The 24,661-nt window shown below is 38.8% G+C and overlaps 1 protein-coding gene across 1 annotated transcript; it reads right to left on the bottom strand.

The window, feature by feature from the left end:
• Positions 1-7,324: 7,324 nt before the first annotated feature.
• LOC308418412 (C-type lectin domain family 2 member E-like) lies at positions 7,325-19,785 on the bottom strand (the record flags this gene model as incomplete). Its single annotated transcript, XM_080913762.1, has 5 exons — positions 7,325-7,439; positions 10,067-10,176; positions 11,180-11,367; positions 14,755-14,841; positions 19,716-19,785. 5 exons carry the CDS (start codon positions 19,783-19,785, stop codon positions 7,325-7,327), a joined length of 570 nt encoding a protein of 189 aa, XP_080769888.1.
• Positions 19,786-24,661: the final 4,876 nt, after the last annotated feature.

Genomic DNA, 24,661 nt, shown 5'->3' with positions numbered 1-24,661 from the left:
TGTTTGTGTGTGTGTGTGTGTCTGTGTGTGTGTAGATTAGAAGACAGCCTACAGGAATTGGCTATTTGCTTCTACCATGTAGATCTTAAGGATCAAACTCTGTTGGTTAGGCTTTGAGGTTAGCACCTTTGCCAGAAGAGCTATCTCACTGGCCTCCTCAAATCTAAATTAACTTAGCAAGTTTTGGAATGGTAGATACTCCGCCAACATTCAAAAAATAAAACCTTTTGTGTCAGAGACTTTTAGTACTGACTATGTAGCTACCCAGAGGTGATGGCTAGATTGATGGCAACTCCTAATCAATATGAAAGAAATAGATATGAATCCATAATTTTCTCTATACATCAAGGAACACAACAAGTAGCCTAGTTACTAGAACACTCAAGGCCAGTGGGTTTGGAAACACTACTTGTTGCAGTTGTGTTCCTCGCAATGCTACAACCCAGGTGAGGGGTTTGGCTTTCTGGCCTGCTGGTGCCTCCTTCTGGCTGTGTGAGGCCTCAGAGAGAAGCTATTACCTGATTGCAGATGAACTTCCTGTGGGGAATGAAGGGCAGGGCTCCTGTAGAACTCCCTGTAACCCTTCTCCCTTCCCATCTGGACCCATGCATGTTATTCGGTCTTCCAGCCCTTGTTAACCAAGTGAAGTACCTGGGAGCTGAGGAATGCTGAGAAGATGAGAGCAAGACCCACAACTGCTCCTATTTAGTGCTTCATAACCCATTAAAGTACAAGAGATTCACTAAAATCTATGGCATCCATTTCTTAAAATTATGTTACCTTTAGCCTTATATTGCCAATGTCTGAAGATTTTAGGTGTTAACTTAGTAGTTTAATGAATAGATGTGGATCTAGCAGGGGCTCTCTCAGGGAATATGGCCTGCGTAGTCCAATATCATCAAGAGTGAAGATGACCTTCTCTATCTACTCAGTGCTGGTAACTGATGATTTAGTTGTGAAATTTAGCACATTTAGTCAGATGTGGTACCATATGCCTAGAAGCGAGAGGTTTTATATGAGAGTCTGGGCAGCCACAGCAGTAGACCCTGTCTCAACAAAACTAAACAAAGATCATATATCTATATTTAACTATCATACAGATATATATGCTTCATATATTATTTTTGATTTGTGATATGAATTCTCTCCCAAACAACTTTATTTGTACACTGAATTTAAAAAAATTAAACCGGTTACTCATACACACATAAAATATAGTGTCCTTTTGTTCACAAGCCATGTTTGCATAGAGAGCAAACAAGTCTGGTTAAGAGACAGTTATTCTACTTTTGTTTCTGTGTGTGCATGTGTTGCTGTAAATAGTAAAAGGGTCAGCACCCGGTTCCTGCCGGGCTCAATTCGTGTGGAGCCAAACGGTCTGCAAGCTGCAAAGCTGCAAGGCTCTGTGTGTTGGAGATTTGTGATCCTTCCTTTGATCAAGGCGGTCTGACCCGGGTGGTCTCATCCCAGCATGTTGTTTTCCACCCTCCTTCCCTTGGTGGGTTGTTACCATGCCTGGCACACACACATTCCAGTTCCGTGGCAGGCTTTGTGTGTCCCACCATTATACTTTCTTTTGAAATCAACTAAGTTGTCACACTAATGAACACACCAAGATACTCATAACAACCTGTATTTATGTGCATTGAATATTTACATCTGCCACCATGTTGGTTTCCAGTTCCTTTGCCTTCTACCTCTTTCTCCGGCTCCCTTGATTCTGCCCTCCTTCCTAGACATTCCCTGTCTACATTTCCTTCTCATCCAATGATAGGCTTCACCTTATCCTGGTCCCACTTTGTTGCATAATGACATCATCTTACATGCATGTGCACCTGTGTGCCAGTGAGTATCAAAGACAAAAGAGTGCATCAGAGGCCCTGGAAGTAGAATTAAACATAGCAGTGGGACACTAAATATGGGTTCTGGGAACTAAACTCAAGTGCTTTTTATAGATGAGCCAACATTCCTGCCCCCATAGAACTTAATCTAACCAGGTATTTAAATGATTTATACAGCTTTTAAGTCTATAGCATTCGAGCAAAGCTGACTGCCCTCCACAGAATGTAATGTTGTTTGAGCAGTTGAAGTCTGCCAAAGGAAAAGTACTGAAGGAAGGCAGATTCTGTCCTTAGATTGTTTGCTTTGAGACACTGCATAATTTCGTTCACTTTGGGGAAAGTTCAGGCTGCAAATAACAGGCCAATTATGATTTTGCCATTCTAAGGTATCTGATTAGTAAGTACTCCAAGGAAAATCGTAAGATGGTAAATTATTTAACTCCAGCTTCAGGGTATCTGACATCCTCTGTTGGTCTCCAAGGCATGAAGATATATTCATTTTAATATCTGTGTGCATGCACACACGCGTGCGCGCGCGCGCGCGCACACACACACACACACACACACACACACACTCACACGGCCAAAATAAAAATAAATTCTATTGTTTAGTATTTACCTTAGCTTTATGTTTGTGTTCCCTAGCAAAGGTTTCCTGAGTCAGTTTAAGGGGTCTACTCTGTGTGCCATCATTGGACTAAGCTGGGAGTGGGTGAAAATCACCCTGAAGAAAAGCATGATTATCACCACATAAATGTCACCCCCTCACTCTTTATTTGCTCTGTGCTTTTATAATCATTCCTAGCCATCAGAAACCAGTCTGATTCTTTCTAATAAGTTTTTTTTTTTTTTTTGCTCCAGTACATTTGGTGACAAATTCATCATACGCAGTCATGAGACACTGCTCTTACAGTGAGTTTCAGAGAGCTCCAGTGTACAAGAAATTTGAGTATTTGAGTGCCATTGAGTCTGAAACCTTAGACTATGCATGTTCTTGCACAGCATCATGTATGTTATACTCGAGCGAGGTCCCCATGTACCATGTTAACACATTTTATGCTTTATTACACTCTACTGCCCACAGTGAATGAAAAAGTGCTGATAAAATGAGCTTCTTGTGATGCGAATAAGATTTCTACTTCTCTACTGACTGAACTCCTACACAGTGCAATAGAAGGAACATGATTTACAATGTGGCTCTACCACTTAATATAATCTCAGGAAAATAATTTAAGCTTTAATTTGCTCAAATTAAAATACTAAGGGGTATAAGAATAATGTAGTTTGTGAAAAATTCTTAATATTCAAAAGAGAACCTTTGCTAGGGAACACAAACATAAAGCTAAGGTAAATATTAAACAATGGAATTTAATTTTATTTTGGCCGTGTGTGTGTGTGTGTGTGTGTGTGTGTGTGTGTGTGCGCGCGCGTGCGCATGTGTGCATGCACACAGATATTAAAGTGAATATGTCTTCATGCCTTGGAGACCAACAGAGGATGTCAGATACCCTGAAGCTGGAGTTAAAGATAGATGTTGGTCCCTGGGTATGGGTTCTAGGATCCTAAGTCTTGTTCTCTGAAAGAACACCAAGTATTCTGATTCATCTCCCCAGTCCCATGCCTTAGTCTTTGAGAGGATCTCTCACTGGAATAGAACCTTACTTTTTCAAGACTGGCTATCATAGCATGCAGTCCCCAGAAAATCTGTCTCTGACGTTGCAGGGATGGTACTATGAACTGGGGTTGCTGGGCTTGGGCTTTTGATATGAGTGATAGAGAATTAAACTCAGGTCCTCGTGTTTGCATGGCAAGCACCAAGCTGACTGAGCTGTATTCCCAGAACCGTTTTTTTGGTTTTTACATAGGATCCTATTTTCTAGGCTGTGGACCTCACCATTCTTCTGCCTCAGTCTCTGAAGTGTTGGGAATACAGGCATATTACACCACTTCTTGCCTAAAAGATGCAGAGATGTCTTGATTTTAAAATTAATTTTTAAATCAGCCATAATGGGTTTATCATAATATTTTTGCACATGCTTTGTTTTTGTCTTTACTTGGAGTTTTGATCAGTGTATTCCAATTAGTATCTACTGGACATTGGGTAATTAATGAGCACAGAGTTTTGGTGTTAAAATGACTTTGGGGAAGATAATAGCCAACACAAAGCAACATAGTTGAAGGCCTGAGCTAGGGCTGCTGGAAACACACCTCGATTAATAGACCCACCAACACTCCCATTAGAATTATTTATAGATGACACCACACTGGGATTAAGCATACTTAACAATTGTTAAAGGATAAAGGTTGAGCCAGGAGTTCCTGACTAAGAATGAATGGAAGAAGCGAGAGTCCTCAATAGAAACTGCTCTAGTAGAGTCTCCCCCTTTGACTTCAGCCAGTTTCTGTCTTCCCAAAGTTTGTTTCTATTTCAACTTCTGCAATACAAACCCAGGACCTAACAACACTCTTTTTTTTCTTTTCATTTTATTTTTAATTATTCACTTTATATCCTGCTCCTGGCCGCTCTTTCTTGTCACACCCACCAATAAACCTTCCTCCCTCCCCCACTTCCCTTGCCCTCAAGAATATAGAGGGACCCCTATGGTTTCCCCCACAGGCACATCAAGTCTCTGCAGAGCTAGCCATATTTTGTTTTTTTTCCTAATAAGAAAGCATTAACTATAAAATATAGTTGATAGAAAAATGTTTGCATCATTAATTTATCAGTTAGAATTTTAGCTCTACACTTAAGTTTCAGCAACACATTCAGTGTATGTCAAACAAATAATCCAGTGACAAGTTTCTTCATATGTGAACCTGGCAATAAGAATTCTTTGTTTTGAGAGACTGCGGTGTGAGTAACTGGGGCACACAGAGGTCTGGGCCCAGCGCACGGAAAGCACGCCCCTCCCCAATTGGTTCAGGGGAGTAGAAACTCTGCCATAGGAATTCGCTTTCCACCAGGAGGGCCGTGTGTGTGGACCAAACGCTCAAGCCATCTGCCACCAGTAACAGTGGAGATCCAGGGACACAGGCAAGGTACATGGGAGAGACAGGAACCAATCACTGACAAGAAGACCAGGTATAATCACAGACAACAAGATGGCAAGAGGAATGCAAAAAAAACTTACTCAATGGAAACCAAGACAACCTGGCAACACCAGAACCCAGCTCTCCCATCACAGCAAACAGCGAATGCCAAACACTCTAGAAAAAGAAGACTCAGACCCGAAATCATACCTCAAGATGATGATAGAGATCCTTAAACAAGAACGGGAGGAAAAGCATAAATAAAAGCTTTGAAAAAGGAAACAGGAAAAACTCTCAAAGAAATCAAAGAACTAGAGGAAAACAGAACCAAAGAGATGAAGGAATTGAAGAAGGAATTTAAAATGGAAACGGAAACAATAAAGAAAATACTAAAAGAGACAACCTTGGAGGTAGAAAACCTAAAAAGGAAATCAGTAGTCACAGATGCAAGCATCTCCAACAGACTACAAGAGATGGAAGAGAGAATCTCAGGGGCCAAAGACAACATGGAAAACATTGACAAAACAGTCAGAGAAGATGCAAAAGCCAAAAAGTTCCTAACCCAAAATGTCCATGAGATCCAGGACACAATGAGAAGTCCAAACCTAAAGATAATAGGAATAGAAGAGGGCGAAGAATATCAACTAAGAGGCACAGTAAATATCTTCAACAAAATTGTAGAAGAAAACTTCCCTACCCTTAAGAATGAGGTGACCATGAGCATAAAAGAAGCCTTCAGAACTCCAAATAGGTTGGACCAGAAAAGAAATTCCTCCCGACACATAATAGTCAAAATGCCAAGTGCCCAAAGCAAAGAAAGAATACTAAAAGGAGTAAGGAAAAAAGGTCATGTAACATATAAAGGCATACCAATCAGAGTCACACCCAACTTCTTAACAGAAAATATGAAAGACTTCTTTGTTTGGATTGAATGGAAACCAAAACCAAAAACAAGCATTAAGCTTCTCTCAGGTTTCCTCTTGTTCATTCGTAATGGTAGAGGGAGAATGACCTAAAACATATCAGAATAGAATAAATGATAATGACAGTTTAGATTGAATTTGTTTGAAGCAATACATAGTAATGTAATGCCCATAAAACAGGATTTAAAACTGCACTTCCCTAATGTGTGTCTGTGAATATGTATTTATATGCAGCTGTGCAGCCATATAAACCTTTAGAGGTTAAGAGAGTCACAAGTTCCCTTGGAAAATATGCATTTTCACCTAGGAATGTGTGTGTGTGTGTGTTTATGCATCTTATAAACTGTTTTAAAGTTGGACATTTTATTTATTTACATTTCAAATATTATCCCCATTCCCAGTTTCGCCTCAATGCCCTAGCACTCCTCTACACTAGGGCATCAAGTCTTCATAAGACCAACGGCTTCCCCTCCTACAACTCTTTAAGCCACGAAGTTGCCTAAATGCTGTGAGATCCTTGCCCTCCCTTTGAAGAACAGTAGCTGGCAGCTACCTAGAGCAGCATAAGTTTCAGAGTCTCCTGGTTTTATGTCACATGTAGTCTATAACCTTTCCTTCCTCCTTTAGACTTCTTCACTCCTCTCCCCATAGCCCACTTCCTTGTTTACAGCCTGTAGCCCTCCATACATTGCAGGCACATATAAAATGTAAGCTCTAAGATTACATACGAGAAAAGACCTGTGGTAGTTGAAGAGATTCTTTAATGGTGACCAGTGTCTGTATCCCCCCTCTCTCCAAGATCATTTCAGTGTTATCCAGAATCTGAGTGAAACAGATTTTGGAATGCAGGCGAATCTCTCTGAATTCTTCAAGGTCACAGAACTTCCTTCATGTTCCTCTTTACCTCCAGGTGCTCGTGTTCTGCTCATCCCAACTCATCATTAAGCGTCCATCCTTCACTCTTTCTGCGACTTATGGCAACAGCAAATTTAGGTTACTTTAAGCCTTTCTGTTTGGCAGTTTGACCAAGGGTCTAGAGACATGGGGAGGGTTGCCTGGTCCTAGGTGGTGATGCAACGCAAGGTCCTCGATTGGAATAGTTCCCCCCCATGCCTTCCTTCACAGTTCCTCATGAATCATGTATTATTTGAGGGTAAACAAAACATTTCTTAAGCTCACCCTGTCCTTCAGCTCTGGTTTTTCATTTCTGAAGATGTCACTGAATTTTAGACAAGCAGAAGAATCTTCCTCTTTATTTTGTATGCCCTACAGTGTGCTCCACTGAGATGGATTACTTCTGAGCAGGGCACTTTACGACCTTAGCTTCAAATGTACCCACCTTGATGATCCAGCAGTATCACATCAAACTTACTTTAACTGCTAGGCTTCTTAGTAACTATTGCAAGGAAGATAAAATTCATGTCAATGTTTTCGGTCAAATTAGATTTAAAGTGGTGTCGAAAGGAAGGAATCCATAGCACAGACAAAACAAGACACTGCTCTTTGTGTTCTTTTGGATGGAAGAAATCTTCAAATGCACCAAGCTTCTCTGGTACAAATATATTCTTTCGTTTCATCACAAGAGGTACTGTCTATTCCATTTTTATGCAAGAAGGCGCATTGACCATGCTCTTGGATTTCATGCCTGGAATAAAACAAAAGGATGACTTCTTTATTTATTAGACCCAGGGCAGCCTCATATAGTGAATGAATCTATACTGTGGTGATCGAGGTTCAGATGTGCTCTGTGGAGAGGAAGCTATGCAAGCTATTGCTGTTCTCTTGCCAGGCATCAACACTTAACCTCTATACACAGATAAGAAGGTGCTGTGTGACACCCCCCCCCCCAAAAAAGGCATGGCCTAGGACACTATGCTCCTAACAAGGAAGAAATAAAACATCATAACCATTCAAAGAGGGATCAGATTCCTCCATGGATGTCAGTGATGGAAAAGAATAAGTCCATGTATTAAGGTGGTGCAGGGAAAGAGTGTAACTGGCATTTCGGGCAACATCTTCTCATTCTTTTCAATACAGGACTGTCATAACTCTTATATATGAATTCACTTGGCCACTCTGTCACCAATTCTAGTGTGAGATAGGTGTTATTTCTTTGGCAGAGTGATGTGTGTATGCAAAGCACTATGCATAATTGTTAGCAAAATATTTCCAGGTTCCTACTGTAGGTCACATATACAACATGTAATGTTGATAATTAAAAAAAAAACAGAAAAAAAGAGAATACACACAATAGTGAGTCTTGGTTACAATAGTCAAGTTCTGACTATAATGTAATCAAAATGCCTTCAGTAGCTTACTTGTGGGGAGAAACATTACCACTAGTGTCCCCTTTTCTGATTTCTAAGAGACCCTCAGATTTTACTCTCATTCTTTCCTAAAGTATGTATGTATGGTCAACTCTTCAGTGTCCTTGAGGAAGTAATTGAAGGACCACCAGCCACAGATATTCAGGTAGGATCCCCTACATAAAAGAATGTAGCACTTGCATAGCTCCTGTCACAGACCAGATTATTCCTTAAATAATTTATGTAGAATCATTCCCATTTTAGATAAATAGTAGTGATGCTGTATTGTCAGGCTATCATGACAAGAAAATAAGTCAGACATGTTCAAAAGAGGGGCAACCAGTTTACTCTCTAAAAGGCTTTCACCTGGGGTTGGGTGAGTCCACATATGGAACATGTAGATGGAGAGATGCTGGACTTCCATGCCAACATATGTCCACTGTGCCAGTGTTCCCATTAACTGTTATGGCAATTCCATGCGAGGAAGCTCCATTCTTTGATGGTGCAGAAAGTAATCATACTTAAAAGTAAACCTTTAAAAGGACCTACTAAATACGATGACTGTTTCTTTTTTTTTTTAATTTTTGACATTTTGCACTTAGATTCCTTATCTGGCTTAAAATAATGTCGTTTGGGTAAACATTAATCTCATATAATCTGAGTGCTTTGCCTCTGCCATGTTGGGAGTAAATCCAGGGTCCTTGGTATCCTTGGGTAAGTCCCTTATTCTAGGCACAACTGAGGCACTAGTATGTACACAGGTTGAGCCATAGGAAGACAAAGTGAAGTGGGAGGAAACTACACGGCAACAAAAGAGGGCAGAAAAACTGATCCCAATGGCATCTTGACTATGGGCTTCCAGACTCCAGAACTGTTGCTTAAACTGCTTGGTCTGTGTCATTTATTGTAGTGACCCTAGCTTTTTTTTAAAGTGGGATACAGTAACATTTTAAGCTGTCAATATTTTTTTTCAAGACACACCATACGTATTATGTTTTGTATTCAGTGTTTATCTTTTATTATATACATATATATATTATATAAATAAATAAATAAATAAAATATATAAATATATATATAATATATATGAATATATATTATATATGTTATATATATAAATCAATAAAATATATAAATATATATATATATAATATATATATTTTTGTATATGTTTTCAGAGTAGAAAAAACAATTATTGGTTATATTGCTACTTGCAATTCATTGTGTGTTTTAAACCTAAATTTGATAAAAATACAATAATCACAGTAACTTCTTTTAGTTGGAGAACTTCTGCAAAGGAATAATAGATCAATACCACAGAGTGAGCACTCGCTGTAGAGAAGACCCTCAATACATGGAAGTTTATAGCTCCTCTGTGAAAGATAAAGTCTCCTAAGTCTTTCATTCACTCTGAAGTTTGGTGGGGTTAAATTTTTCCAGAATAAAAATAGAGTCTAAAGATACAATGAATTCTTTATGCTTTGGACAGCAGAGAAGTTCTGAAATTTTAAGTAAAAAAGAAAAAAATCAAACCTCTCCCTTCCCAATTTATTCTCACCCATATTGCTAGTCCTCTGAAAGAAGTTTCCATGATTATTGTATCTTCATCAAATTGAAAACACACAACAACTTGCAGATATGTATCTTCATATCCTCACCAATAAGATGTGAGAAGAAACACACACAAGACAGTCTTACTCAGGCAAGAGCTAAACTGCCTAGACTTATATCAAGTCTAGAATTAAAAAAAGACACTGTGCAACCTATTTAAATACACAGAAACAAACACTGGTGCTTGAGGGCATACTGTCCCTAGAGACCACCAGTTTGTCTGAATCTTCTCTTTAGCTTCTGTTGGAGGGCTTCTTTAAGAAATGTATTTAAAGAAACAGTTGATGTATCTGATTATAAAGGTGGAATTTTTACTACAATGTACAATTAATGCTAAATAAAGATGAAGGCTTACAAATTATTGTATTTACTTCCATTTGCCCAAAACCAGGGTTCGAGTATATTCTTTTTGTGCAGTCCAATCCAAAATTCTTGCGACCCCACCATTTGCTTCATGAAAGTTTCCTGTGACAAAGCAGAATGCTATTAGGGGCATTACTTAGTGTTCTCATTCTCAGTACATGAAAAGGTTACTGCCCTTGTCTGACTCACATCATGCTGTTACCACAGGTCCTGTGTACCTAACTGAGGGGCTGAGTACCTACCTCTCTGTCTTTTATTTGTTACAGCAAAGAAAACTATTCTGTAAAAACTAAAGTTACAGAAAGAGCACAGGATGACTTTGATTACTTTGACTGCTCTTGGGACTCTTTCCTTCCTTCTACTGGGTTACCCCTGCTTAGTCTTGATAGGAGAAGATGCGTCTAGTCTTACTGTAACTTGTTATGAAAAGGCTGGTTGATACCCATGGGAGGCCTCCCCCTTTCCCAGAAAAAAGGGAAGAAGAGAGGATGGGGAAAAGGGAGGTGTAAGGAAGGGGTTGGGAGGAGAGGAGGGAGGAGAGGCTGCAATCTGAATGTAATGTAAATAAATTATTTTAAAAAATAAAACAAAAACGACTGAGGTTATAACATAGCACTTTTGGCCTTAATTCTAAAATAGCTCCCTATTTTGCCTGAAGCAAAAAAAAAAAAAAAAAAAAAAAAAAAAAAAAAAAGTTTCTGCAATAGCTTACCAGACCCTGTGGTCATACTCTTGAACACTTTTCAGCTTTTGGCGGGGTAATTGGCTATTTTTCTTTTTTTTGGTTCATTGACTATTCCAAGCACTTACCTATCTTAAACCCATGTTTCAGCTGATGTATTTCCCCAGACTCTTTATCCTTTAGCTGCTCCCTTGACTATCTGCCCATCTGCTTTATTTCTTTGCTCAAATGTCATAATTTCAAGGACATGTGAGCTTGTCTCCAATCTACCCACTTGAAGCTACTTTGATTTGTAAAAAAAAAAAACATACTGTGTAATTTATGTATCTTCTATTTTTTCTATCTTCCCCTCTGAGCTCCAAGTTCTCCAGAGCCAAAAGATTTTAGTTTTAAGTACTCAGCAAGCTAAGTGGGATATCTAACCAGGTGAGCCTTTTGGTCGAACACAGCCAGAATTGCATCAAGGAGTTTGCAGTTGTCATTGGCAATGAACCATGAATTTTTATGGTCGATGAAAGTGTAGCAGTTCCGACTTAATTTGTCCCAGCCACTAGGGCAAAGCTTTACTCCATCTTCGCATGTCTTGTTTCTGGTTAATCTTGTCACTGCAACTAAAATAAACACAGGGCTTGAAGACACCGCGAGAGTAAGGAGTCTGACTGTGAAAGATGCCTCTGAATGTCACAATAATAAAGATGCATTTCACATTCACATCACATTTTAGTCATTGAACTTTAACAATTAAGTCCATGATGAAAGGCAAACCAAAGTAGATAGCAACAGAGAAAGAAGTACTGGATAATTAATACCTACATGGAATTTAACCATATAGTGACCGATTTTCATAAATGTAACAATACTATTTCTCTCACATTGTTATAATAGTAGAATTTATTTACTTATTTTCTTACTTCTCTTAAAATTGTTTATGCCACCGAAGACAAGTTTTCTTCCCCCAAATGAATCGTCTATAGCTGTAACAACTAATGGTTTTGTTTTTTTTTCCCAGTGACCTAATCAATATTCAATTGTTTCTCAGAAACAGCATTTTCTCTCAAAAGATGAAGCTACTTTTTTGTCCTTTGTTCTAGAGCAAATTAAAATCAAAAAGGGGGAAAACACTAAAATTTTGACTTTTACATTTCCTATTAAGCTAACAGCACTAGATAGATGAAGTTTCATTTATGAATAAGCCTAAGAGAAAAAGCATTTAAAGCACTTTCTTCCATGTCTGGAAAAACAAATAGACAGATAGACATACAGAGAGACAGACAGACAAACTTTCTTGCTCCTGCTGAAGCTTCTGAAGGAGAGACTATCCAATAGGAAGCATTAACTAGCAGTAAGGTTCTATATACCCCCAAAATATTCATGTCATTGAAATTAATTGACAAACACCACAACCCAAATTATGCCCAAGAATATTTGGCTCAGATAAACAACAGCTATCAAAGTCAAATAGTTGAAAAAGGTAGGCTATCAGAAATCAAATTTTATCATCCATCTACTAGTTTTCTTTTCTTTTTTTTTTTTTTTTTTGATTTGTACATCCAACTTCTCCCAAGCTAACCAATTGACCTAAGACAGAGATTTATGCTTTTGTAGCTCTTAGAGTACCAAAATAAATGCAACATTAAAAAAAAAAAACTTGCTTTTATGATAGTAGCATTCCTGAAACCATATAGTTTCTCAGGAAGTGCACCAAAATCAAAGGATAAGGATGACTGCTGGATACCAGGGCCACATTCAGGGTGGGATCAGACCAAACGTGCCTAGTAAAAACTTGAAAAAGTATAGACTAGGGAGGTATATCTGCCTCCACAGTAAGAATGTTTACCCCCCTAAACAACGGGAGGAGATAATGTAGAGGCCTTGATTCCTCACCAGATAATGAGGATGTGCATGTTCTTCCACACAAAGTGAAGGATGAAGTAGTACAGGTCATCAGAAGTTCAGGGTGACTCGGACCACTAAGGACAGTGTAACCATTCATTGGACATTGCTCTAAGTGAATCAAAAGCTATGTAACATTTCCATCAGAACTGGTAATTCTTTTGAATTGTTAAAAATAAGCTCTGTCAATGCATGAAGGTGTCATTAGCCACATGTGGCTATTGAACCTTGAAATACGGCCATATAAAATCTGTTTCACTTTTATTATAAAGACAATGTCGAAAACATGTAAAAAATCTCATTAATAGAACTTATGCTTATACAATATATTGACAGTTGCCTTAAGAGATCATGGGTAGAAGAGAGACAACTTTAGAGAATAAAATTTGATCCAGTCTAGTTAACCAGAGAGAGAATGGAAACAATTCACATCTGCCTCGGGGAAAGTATAGGTGTAATTTGCTAATTATGTTTGGAATGTCAAAAACAAGAAAAAGAAAATAAGTAAGGATTTTTGACTTTCCAGTTGAAAGAATATACTCATTGTTCATTGAAATGAGGAAGACCATGGATGAAGGATGTGAGAGAAGAGAGACAGATGAGCAATTCAGACACTGAGCCTGCAGCTCACTTAATGCACTTTTTGTCATGAAAGTATAAAGACCTGAGCTAAATCTCTAGAAATAACAGAAAAAAGTTAGATATGGTGAAACTCCCTAATAATCCCAGCAGTGGAAAGCCAGGTTTCTGGGCAGTATTGGCCAGCCAGATAACCCTAATCTGAGTCACAGGAATTACTGAAGATCCTTTCTCAAAAAACAAAAACAAACACAAACAAACAAAGAAACAAACCAAGGTGGATGAGTTTTGACTGAAGAAAGACATCCAAGGTTAGTTTCTGATTTCTCTGGGATACATTCTCATTCTCTCTCTCTCTCTCTCTCTCTCTCTCTCTCTCTCTCTCTCTCTCTCTCTCTCTGTCTGTCTGTCTCTGTCTGTCTGTCTGTCTCTCTCTGTCTCTCTCTGTCTCTGTCTCTGTCTCTCTCTCTCTCTCACACCCACACACACACGAGGAAAATGTCACAGCATGAACACTATTAAGTTTGAGATATCCATTAGCTAAACAAAGTAGCTAGAATGGTTTAAAAACTGGTAAAATTCCAGGATGTATTGAAGATATACTTATGTGATAAAGTTCCAACAGTCGTTCAGAAGGCTCACAAACACTGCCTCAGAGATTGGATATGTGAAAAGGCATGTTCAAGCACCGAGGCCAGTAAGAGCAGAGGGGAAAGAAGAAACAAGCAAAGAAAATAACCCCAGGGGTTATGTAGACAGGAGACAAACAGCTGAAGCGTATGAACTTGAAGGCCAAGATGGAATTACTTTTTGGGAGGAGTTATAAAATGATTGATGATCAGGAGTAGCAGGGAGTGGACGTAAGCACCTGTTCTGCGAAGTCAACAGTTCATGGCTCTCTTCCTCATACATCAGTGTCGTATACTTTCCACTCTTTTTTTGATGTCCTGTGAGCCTTGGATAGGGAAGGATAGTGCAGATGGGAGAGAAAAACCTGGTGATGGAATGAGGTGATATGTGATCTGCCATAGTACCTGAACAGTCCATGGTCTGGTGGTGGGTGATGGTGGGTGGGCATGTCTCCCACCCACTGTTTCTATTAGAGTAAGCTAGAATCGAGGTTCCACTCACCTGTGGCCCTGAGTTAAGACACTCTGGAAATACAGACTAGCATACCCCACTTTGCTGTCCTCCTCCATCACCATTATAACTGGTGCAATTCTGACACAAATATGGTACCTACAAGATTTCACCATTGACCACATACACCCAGATCCTCATAAAGCTTTACCAGGCCACCCTGACTCAGAACCCTCCTTCCTCCTGCTTCAAATCAAATGAATTCTTGCACAGCAATACCTTTAGGAACAAATCTCATTTATTTTCAGGAAACACATCCCCGCTGGCACTCCGTTTGAATGTAATACACATTTATTAATGGACAAATCTAGGTTGTAAAGCAGGAGGAGGGTCAGATTTAATGGCCAATATTTTATCAGGATGTTTAGCAGAAACTGATCACTTACATCTTTTAGGAAAACTGAAAAAACCCCAAAGAAGAACAGCAACAATACCAATTAGCAGGGTCCAAAGGGTCAGCACTTTTTTTGCATCTGCACACAAAGCAAGAAGACAGGTTAGTATTTACGAGAGAAAAACATGAAAAAACAAAACAAAATAAAAAAAACCCAAAAAAGAGAACAAACCCCTCTATTAAAAAAGGCATAAACTCTGTTTCTGCCTGCGTCCAGAGCTGACCCAGTGCCAGAGCTCTCTGTACCCAGACCACGCTGGGAGAGACCCGATCACACGGGAGGGCTGACACATCTAAGAGCACAGGTGTGACAATCATTTCTGCTCAGACTCCTGGCCCAAAAGGAACCTGCCAGAGCCCTCAGGACACAGAAGCCTAGGAGCAGTCTGGAACAGGATCCCTCTAATTTCTGTGTGTGTCCAGAACTGACCCTGTGCTACAGCTCTCTATACCTGACCCCGATGGGGGACAGCTGGTCCTGCAGAAGTGCTAAGACAACTGAGAACACAGCTAAGACTGCCACTTCTGCTCTGAGGGACCTGGAGCCTTCAGGACACAGGAATCAAGAAGCAGTTTGGGTCATAATCCTTCCAGTTTCGGGTTATGTGCCCTGTGCTAACCCAGTGTCCTGACTCTGCTGTGAGAGAGCTGATCCTCTGAAGTGCTGACACACAGGCTTAAAGGAGGGTCAAACCACTGTCAGAATCAGTAAGATCAGCCAACACCAGAAATAAACAGATGCTTCATATGGTCTGAGAGTTGTTTCTTGTGTATTCAGAGCTTTCCAAGAAATACTTCTCAGACCATATGAAGCTCAAAATAAAGGAAGGCCAAAATGTGAAAGCCTTAGTCCTTCTTTAAAAAAGAAAAAAAAAAAAAAAAAAGAAAAAGGAAAAAGTGTGTATTCATAATATATTTTATAACAAATTTTGTGGCTTATAATAATATTTTATAAAATAAATAAATCAATTAAAAAAGAAATAAGCAGATGGTGCAAGGCAAGTCCAAGAACCTAATCAACAGAAACCAAGGCCTCTTGGCATCACCAGAACCCACTTCCCATACCACAGCAAGTCCTGAATACCCCAACACACCAGAAAAGCAAGATTCTGATATAAAATCACAACTCATGATGATTTTAGAGGACTGTAAGGATTATAAATAACTTCTTCAAAGAATTGCAGGACAACTCAAGTAAATAGGTAGGAATCTTTAAGGAGGAAACAAACTAACACCACAAAATCCTTCAGTGCTGCACTCTAATCGGTGGACAGATCATGGAAACAGAAACTAAATAGAGAAACTTACAGAAGTGATGAACCAAATGGATCTAACAGATAGCCATAGAACATTTCATCCTAAAACAAACAAATATACCTTCTTCTCAGCACCTCATGGTACCTTCTCCAAAACTGACAATATAATCAGACACAAAATAGGTCTCAGCAGATACAAGAAGATTGAATTAATCACATGCATCCTGTCAGATCACCATGGATTAAGATAACGTGGTCTTCAATAACAACAAAAATGACAGAAAGCCCACATTTGCATGGAATCTAAACAATGTTCTACTCAATAACTTGGTAAAAAAAAAAAAAAGACTTTTTAGGATTTACTGAAAGTGAAGACACAACATACCAAAACTTATGGGAAAAAATAAAAGCAGTGCTAAGAAGAAAATCAAAGCTCTGAGTGCGTCCAAAAAGAAACTGGAGAGAGCATACACTAGCAGGTTGACAGCACACCTAAAATCAACAAAACAAAAACACACAACAACAACAAAAAAAAAAAAAAAACAAACACACTGAAGAGGTGTAAAAGGCAGAAAGTAATCAAAACTCAGGACTGAAATCAACCAAGTAAAAACAAAAAAAACTATAAAAAGAATTAACAAAAACAGCAACTAGTTCTTTTGGAAGATCAGCAAGATAGATAAATTCTTAGCCAGACTAAGCAGAGGGCACAGAGACAGTATTCAAATTAACAAAATAATAAATGAAAAGAAAGACATAACAACAAAAACTGAGGAAATAAAAATAAATCATCAGATCCTACTACAAAAGCCTATACTCAACAAAACAGGAAAATCTGAATAAAATGAACAAATTTCTAGACAGATACCAGGTACCAAAGTTAAATCAAGCTCAGATAAACCATATAAACAGCCCCATAACCACTAAAGAAATAGAAGAAGTCATCAAATATCTTTCAATCACAAACCAACCAAAGAAACAAAACAAAGAAACAAACAAAAACCCAGGACCAGACAGTTTTAGTGCAGAATTCTATCTGACCTTCATAGAAGACCTAATATCAATAGTCTCTAAACTAATCCACAAATAAAAAAAAAAAAAAGAAAGAAAGAAAGAAAGAAACTCTACCCAATTCTTTCTATGAGGCCACAATTACACTTATACCCAAACCACACAAAGAACAACAAAGAAAGAAAACTTCAGACCAATGTCTTTTATGAATATCAAAGCAAAAATTTTCAATATAATCCTTGCGAAAAGAATTCAAAAACAAATCAAAATGATCTTCCATCATGATCAAGTAGGTCATCCCAAAAATGCAGGAATTGCTCAATATATAGAAATACATTCATGCAATCCACTATATACAAACTTAAAGAAAAAAACCCATATTATCATCTCATTAGATGCTGAGAAAGGATTTGACAAAAATTCAACACCCTTTCATGATAAAAGTCTTGGAAAGATCATGAATCCAAGGCCAATACCAAAACATAGTGAAAGCAATATACAGCAACAGTAGCCAACATCAAACTACATGGAGAGAAACTTGAAACAATCCCACTAAAATAAGGGACTAGACAAGGCTGCCCACTCTCCCCCTACCTATTCAATATAGTAATTGAAATTCTAGCCCAAGCAATTAGACAACAAATGGAAGTCAAAGGCATACAAATTGGAAAGGAAGACAAAATATCACTATTTGAAGACAATATGATAGTGTACTTGAGTGACCCCAAAAATTCCACCAGAGTACTCCTAAAACTGATAAACAACTTCACCAAAGTGGCTAGATATAAAAATAACTAAAGAATTCAGTATTTTTCCTCTATTCAAAAGATAAACAGGCTAAGAAAGAAATTATGGAAACAACACCCTTCACAATAGTCCCAAATAATATAAAATATCTTGCAGTTACCCAAACCAAGCAAGGCAAAGATCTGTATGAGAAGAACATCAAGTCTCTGAAGAAATAAATTAAGAAAGACCTCAGGAGATGGAAATAACTCCCATGCTCAAGAATTGGCAAGATTAATAAAATAACAAAATGGACATCTTGCCAAAAATAACCTACAGGTTCAATGTACTCCCCATTAAATTTCTTACTCAGTTCTTTATACAGTTAGAAAGAGTAATTTGAGAATTCATCTGGACAAACAAAAAGCTGAGGATAGCAAAAACTATACTCAACAATAAAAAATTTTTTTCAGGAAATCACCATCCCTGACCTCAAGCTGTATTACAGAATAATTGCAGATAAAAACTGCATGGCATTGGTACAGAGACAGTAAGGTAGATCAGTGGAATAGAACTGAAGACCCAGAAAGGAACCCACACACCTATGGTCACTTGATTTTGACAAAGGAGCTAAAACCATCCATTGGGAAAAGACAGCATTTTCAACAAATGATGCTGGTCCAACTGGTACTCAGCATGTAGAAGAATGCAAATAGATCCCTTCTTATCACTCTGTACAAAGCTCAAATCCAAGTGTATCTAGGACCTCCACATAAAACCAAAGAAAAGAGAAACTGGGAAGAGCCTTGAGCTCATGGTCACCGGGGAAAATTTCCTGAGCAGAACATCCATAGCTTATGCTAATAATTCAAGTGGTGTTTGCTAATGAAAATGTAACCCTTTAGAACCAACATACAATGCAAAGTTACATAGCATAAAACCTAGAATAAGTTATCCTGCAATAAGAATTATTCTTGACATTTGAAATGTATATCATTATTAATATGCAAAGTTGGAGCTTTGGTAGATGGCCCATGAGACATCTCCTTGGATGAATAGGTGGGTGAATAGATGGATAGATGGATGAATGGATGGATGGACAGATGGATGGATGAATGGATGGATGGATGGATGATTGGCAGTATCTATTTCTGAGATGATTGAGATTTTAACCATATGACATCAATCCAATTCATATTTACCCCTCACATGATCCATCTTTTAGCCTCAGGAAATTCATCATTTGAGTGAAAGCTATTGAAAATGCATAATGAGCAAAAATGGAAGGAAAATTCTATGAGTATAATCTCAAAAATTAAAAGAAATATCAAAAAGGAAAATGTATAATGATAGAAAAGGGAAGGGGAAGTTTTTGTAATTATAATCTAAATTATTTTTAAAAATTAAATGTTATGTAAAAGAAAATGCATGATAAATGTGTTTGCTAAGAAAGAAAAAGAAAGCCATAATCTTTGTATCCTTACACAACTCAGACATTGATCTATTAGGAAAAGGGAAAAGGTACTCAAGTGTGACTTCGGCTTCTGTCTGCAGAGTACTTTGAATCTACTTGTGACCCTTCCAAGAGCTAAGCAAAACGTTCTCAAGCAAGACTTACAGAACAAAAACCCAGTCAGTCCCCCCCCCCCACCTCTCTCTCTCTCTCTCTCTCTCTCTCTCTCTCTCTCTCTCTCTCTCTCTCTCTCTCTCTCTCTCTCTCTCTCTCTCTCTCTGTGTGTGTGTGTGTGTGTGTGTGTGTGTGTGTGTGTTTCTGGGGATGGGGGTAGGTTACATTTAATGAAACGCCTCCTGTTGCAGGGAGGGTGGGCAGATCTCATGGAGAGGGAGTATATGGTCTTCACTTTCCCTTTTTGTTTTGAGCCTTTGTTGATGATGACAGCTTTCACATCCACACCTTCTGCTTCACTTAGTCTGCAATAAAACCCTGTCATCTCCTTACCGAAGTTTAACTTGTGACTCCTGCGTACAGAGCTTGTCTGTGATAGTCTGTCTGACGTTTCGGTCTGCATAGAAATGGTGCTCCAGTAACTACAGGGGTTGAGAAAATTCTTAGGAGGAAAGGAGAACTGATGCTTATATCTGCTGTCTTCAAAGCTCTGGACTCGGAGGGCTGAGTTTCTTTGTGATCAAGGCTAGAGCAAGATTGATAGATGGGAGAGTTAACACCACTCCAGCGTGATGTTCTGCATGGTGGGTTACAAGACATCTCACTGGTCTTGTCCTCGTTCCTCTGGGTGAGTAACGGCAGCAGCAGCAGGTTGCGCTCCAACGGTGTACCGTCTTTAGCAGCCCCGGATTGGCTGGTGGTCGTCATGGAGGAAGCCTGATTAGCATCCTCTCTCTCTTCAGCTATCTCATCAAAACAGATCACAGACTTCCCCTTCCCTGGTCTTTGGATAGTCTTCCCCCAAGTTATCTGATAAAGCGGTTTAACTTTCGGGTTGTTTGAACTAACTGTAAACCGCACCAATCCTTTCTTGGTCTTTAAGTCCTACACCCATTTTTTTGTTATGTTTTTAATCTCTTTCTCTTTATTTCCAATGGTTCTGTGAAGTGCATAGTGAAATCTGGCAAAGTCAACTCATGGTGAATTAAGGTGTGTTTCTTACACAGGCACTCATCTCCTCATAGAAGCTTAAAATGATAAATTCCTGGAGAAGCTGTAATCATGCCTACAGACTTCAATAATTGAAGGGGAAATTGTACTTTTTGTTAACTTTTAATTTTCCACAAAAACTGAAGCTATTCTTCATCATGTATTTGGAGGGATTGAAAGATCAGTACAAGAAATATTTTAAATCCATTGTAATTCAAATGTAAGAGACATTAGCAGTCCGATGCTTTATATGTGGTGGCACACATCTGGAATCTAATATAAGAAGACTGTTTAAGTTTGCTTTGCAGTTGCTATGATTAAAAACTTTGACTACAAGCTACTGGGAGGGGGAAAATGGAGAAACTCATCAGAATGGCTGCTCCTGCTCTGCTTCCAGCAGGGGACTAAGAAAGAGGCAGGGTTTATAAAGGGTTTCTTGTGGGACAAATTTTCCAGGATCAAGATTTTGGTGGGATGTCAAGTCCTGAGATTGGGGGCTGGGGAAGCTCAGGGATTGGTCGGTTTCCGTAGCAAGCTGGAAAACTGCCTTTGGCACGGGTCTTGGTTTTGGGGTCCGGTCAGGGTGGTTTTTCTTTGGGTCTTTTAGCATGGCAACACAATTCCTGAAAAACCCTAAGATGCACAGAAGTAAGCAGAGAGGTCCGACACAGCACGGGTACATGCTCTTACTTTTCTCTTCCAAGAAGAAACAGAAAGAAAAGGTAATGAATAGAGAGTATTTGATGGCAATGGGGAAAAAGCCATCATCCTCTTGCCTCCCCTCCTGGTGAAGGGGGTGCAGAGGGTGAGATGGGAATTTAAGTTTTATAATGATAGTTTTGAGTTTTGAATTTGTGCGGAACTGAGCCTGATCATTTCTCACCAGAGATATTTTATCACTGAAAAAGAACATAGAAACCTGTGATTGTACTCAGGGGTGGAATGAGATGGGTAGGGAAGACTGCCTCAGTTTGTGAAAGATGGGGACCATAGTTTGATCCTTAGAACCCAAGTAAATAAAGCCAGGAGTGGTATCATGATACTATTATGATGCCAGTACTAGGGAGGCGCAGGTCCTTGAGGTAAGCGTTTCTGCTCAGATGGGAGGGTATCCTGAAACTCAGAAGCTCAGGAACTATACAGCTCTGAAGGGAGAACATATCTGGATGAAAGGGCTTCCTGAGACACAGGGGCCCAGGAACCACACAGGTCTCAGATGGGACAGTGACCCGGTGAAACAGCATCCTGAGACAAAGGAGCTCAGGAACCTCACACCTCAGGTTCCTTCATGCCAAACCCTTGGTGAACACGACCAGAGTTACTACTGCTAGTGAGTCTTTCTTTGCCGCAGTCTCATTGCTGCGATTTCCTGTTGGAAAAGTGAAAATGGAAGCGGAGAACTCAAAATGTATTCCAGCCTCACAAATCACTTTTAAAAATAAAATGATTTTCACCCTCGAGGGTTTGCTCATTTATCTAATGAAGGAATGTGTCGTGATTAGTACATGTCATATTATTTTAAGTCTTGATGCCACCCATCTCCTGAGTCATAATCCTTTCTTCTGGCTTATGTTTGCCCTCCATAAGATTTTGAAGTGATTCCGAGTGAACATTTCATTGTTTCACAGGCAAAGTAGAGACAGTTTGTTTTTGATAGTTACTGTGTCTGAGATTTAGAAATGTATTAGTTAAAAGTACCTGACATAATTTTCTAACAGGGTGGCTTGTGACAGTACTGGTCTGGAGTAAAGTCTGTTGCCTGGCAACATCCCCTTAACTTTCCTGGCATCTGAGGCAGTTTTATACTTGGTGGTACGTCTGTCCCCATCACATCTCTAGATTATTTTTTTGAGGGGTGGGGTGAGGCAGAGGCAATTACAGTCAGAACAAGTGTTCAGTCCTATAAAGAACACATGTGCTTTTGCTTGACTGTTGCCATGGCAGCCTAGATTTAGAAACTGGCACTGTGACATTTCTTTTAATAGCAATCGTACTTTGCAGAAACTTGGCTACTGGGATTGTTACTTCATTCCATACTGTAGTTTAGATCGTGAATGTCTGTGAAAGGTCAGCGTGTTGATGCCTTCGGTCCTCAGGGTGGCATTCATGGGAGGCAATGCAATACATGAGAGGCTGAGGAAGGAGCTGCTGGTGTCCTGGGGCTACCTGCTTCCTGCCATTTCCTCTTTCCCTGTTCTGAATGAGGAAGTAGCAAACCCTCACATCTGAACTACACTGCAATTCAGCGTTGAACCCAAACTTCCAACCTGCAACTCCCATTGTCCCACCGGAAAAAGTACTTTTCCTCGTGTTCTGAATCAGATGCCTGGGTCCCTTTGCTCACTCTGAATCACAAGTAATCAAAAAACGGCTTCTCTGGTATTGGCCATTCTGGGCTTCTAGGTACCAAAGGTTTGCAGGTTGGACTGATGGACTCAGAGGCTAACTAAGTAAATAACTATTTACTTCCTACCTTACTAGAACTAAAATTTCATGTTTAAAAAGGTTGAATTATTTTTAACTATCTTTTATAATTTTCCCCGTAATTTTGTGATTGTCGACTATAATTTGAATTAAATGTTTAGCTTTTAAATTTTGTAAAACGTATTGTAAATTTTCAAAAAAAAAAAAAAAAATCCCACACCCAGTTTAGGGATACTTAGGTCTGAAATCCGAGCTTATAGAGTTTATATCAAACATTTCAATACTAAGGAGAAGAAAATACTATTAACTGGGTTCAACAAATAGGATTTTTATGATTCTACTATTTTTTAAATATAGAGATATAACAAATTAAACTCTAAAGTCCACTATAGTATAGTGAGATCTCTAGTTAAATTAAAGGAATTTTTTATTCCATTTACTCTTTTTAAAAATACTCCAAGGTCTGGGTTAACCCTTTTTATGCAACTTATATGAAAGAAGACATTTCTAACAGTAAAAACATTCATGGTGGTTTGGAGGCAATGGTTCTTGGTTAAATGGATTCTTCAGGATGCACAGCTGGGATTATGTTAATTAAACAACACTTATATTTTCTTTGTAGGGCAGGGAAGGGGCATATTTTAATGGACTTTACTTCAGTCCCATTTTTTCCCTGAATGTTATAAGAAAATAAATAAATATCTGTCTGGGAGGCTGGAGAGATGGTTCAGTGGTTAATAACACTGGCTGCTCTTCCTGAGGTCCTGGGTTCAGTTCCCAGCACGGCAGCTCTCAACTGACTCTTGTACCAGGGCTTATGGTACTCTCACACAGACATACATATAGGAAAAACACCAATGTATGTAAAATAAAAATAAATACATTATTTTTAAGAATCCATTGGTCATTCCTTCCTTGGTTTCCATTCATTCTGTCTCAACCTTTCCCAGTATATGACTTTTCTCCAGCTCCTCCCATTCAAATGCTCCCCTTCATGGATATGGACAGAGATCTTTATTTTTATTTGGTTGTTATCTCTAATTTTAAACTGTGTGACTATGGGCATGTGTGCCTGAGACCTTCTGAAACGTTACCCTTGGGTTCACTCTTTTTTTTTTTTTGTTTGTTTGTTTTGTTTTGTTTTGTTTCCATTGTAACACCACATATGGCATATATCTTCATTACTTGTGTTTAACTCTCAGAGAGACCTGTATTTGTGTTTTAGGTCTCTGAGTATTAGACTAGAAGAAAGACAGATAAAGGTTATGAAGGATAAAGCATAAAACAGTCCCAGACCTCAGCTTACTCAGGTAAAAATAAACATTTTATCTAGCTTCGTACTAGAGGGTCTGCATGGAAAATTGATCATGAAAATCTCAGATATGTCTTGTGCTATACCTGTGTCCAATAAAGCACAGTGTTGACTGTGTTTGTAAGTTTTGGTTTGTTCTTTCTCCTTTAAAAAGCATGTTTTTATTCTTCCTATAGAAATATTTGATTCGCTCTAGGAAAAAGGAAAGGTTAACACTTTCCCATCATGGATGGATCTGTGCCTGAATCAGCTCTCCATCTGCCATGACATCTGTGTGACTTGACTGAGGACTTATCTGGTGTTCATTCACTTACAGGCCTGTAAATCAATGTCATAATAACAACACCTACCTTGAAGGCTTGTATACAGGAAACCAGCACTTTCGAAGTAGTTAGAAGGAAATAAACCAATATATTTAATACTTTTCCTATGCATCATACAAACATGTATGTGGAGACATGTGTGCATTTTCATATATACACACACAGGAGTATGTGTGAACATGCCACTGGAACTACCTTCTTCTTTTTGAGACAGCATCTCTTACTCTGAT

This window comes from Micromys minutus (assembly GCF_963924665.1).
Source record: "Micromys minutus genome assembly, chromosome: 3".
Lineage (NCBI taxonomy): Eukaryota > Metazoa > Chordata > Mammalia > Rodentia > Muridae > Micromys > Micromys minutus.
The sequence above is the reverse complement of the archived record's forward strand: the minus strand, read 5'-3'. Positions and strand labels throughout refer to the sequence as shown.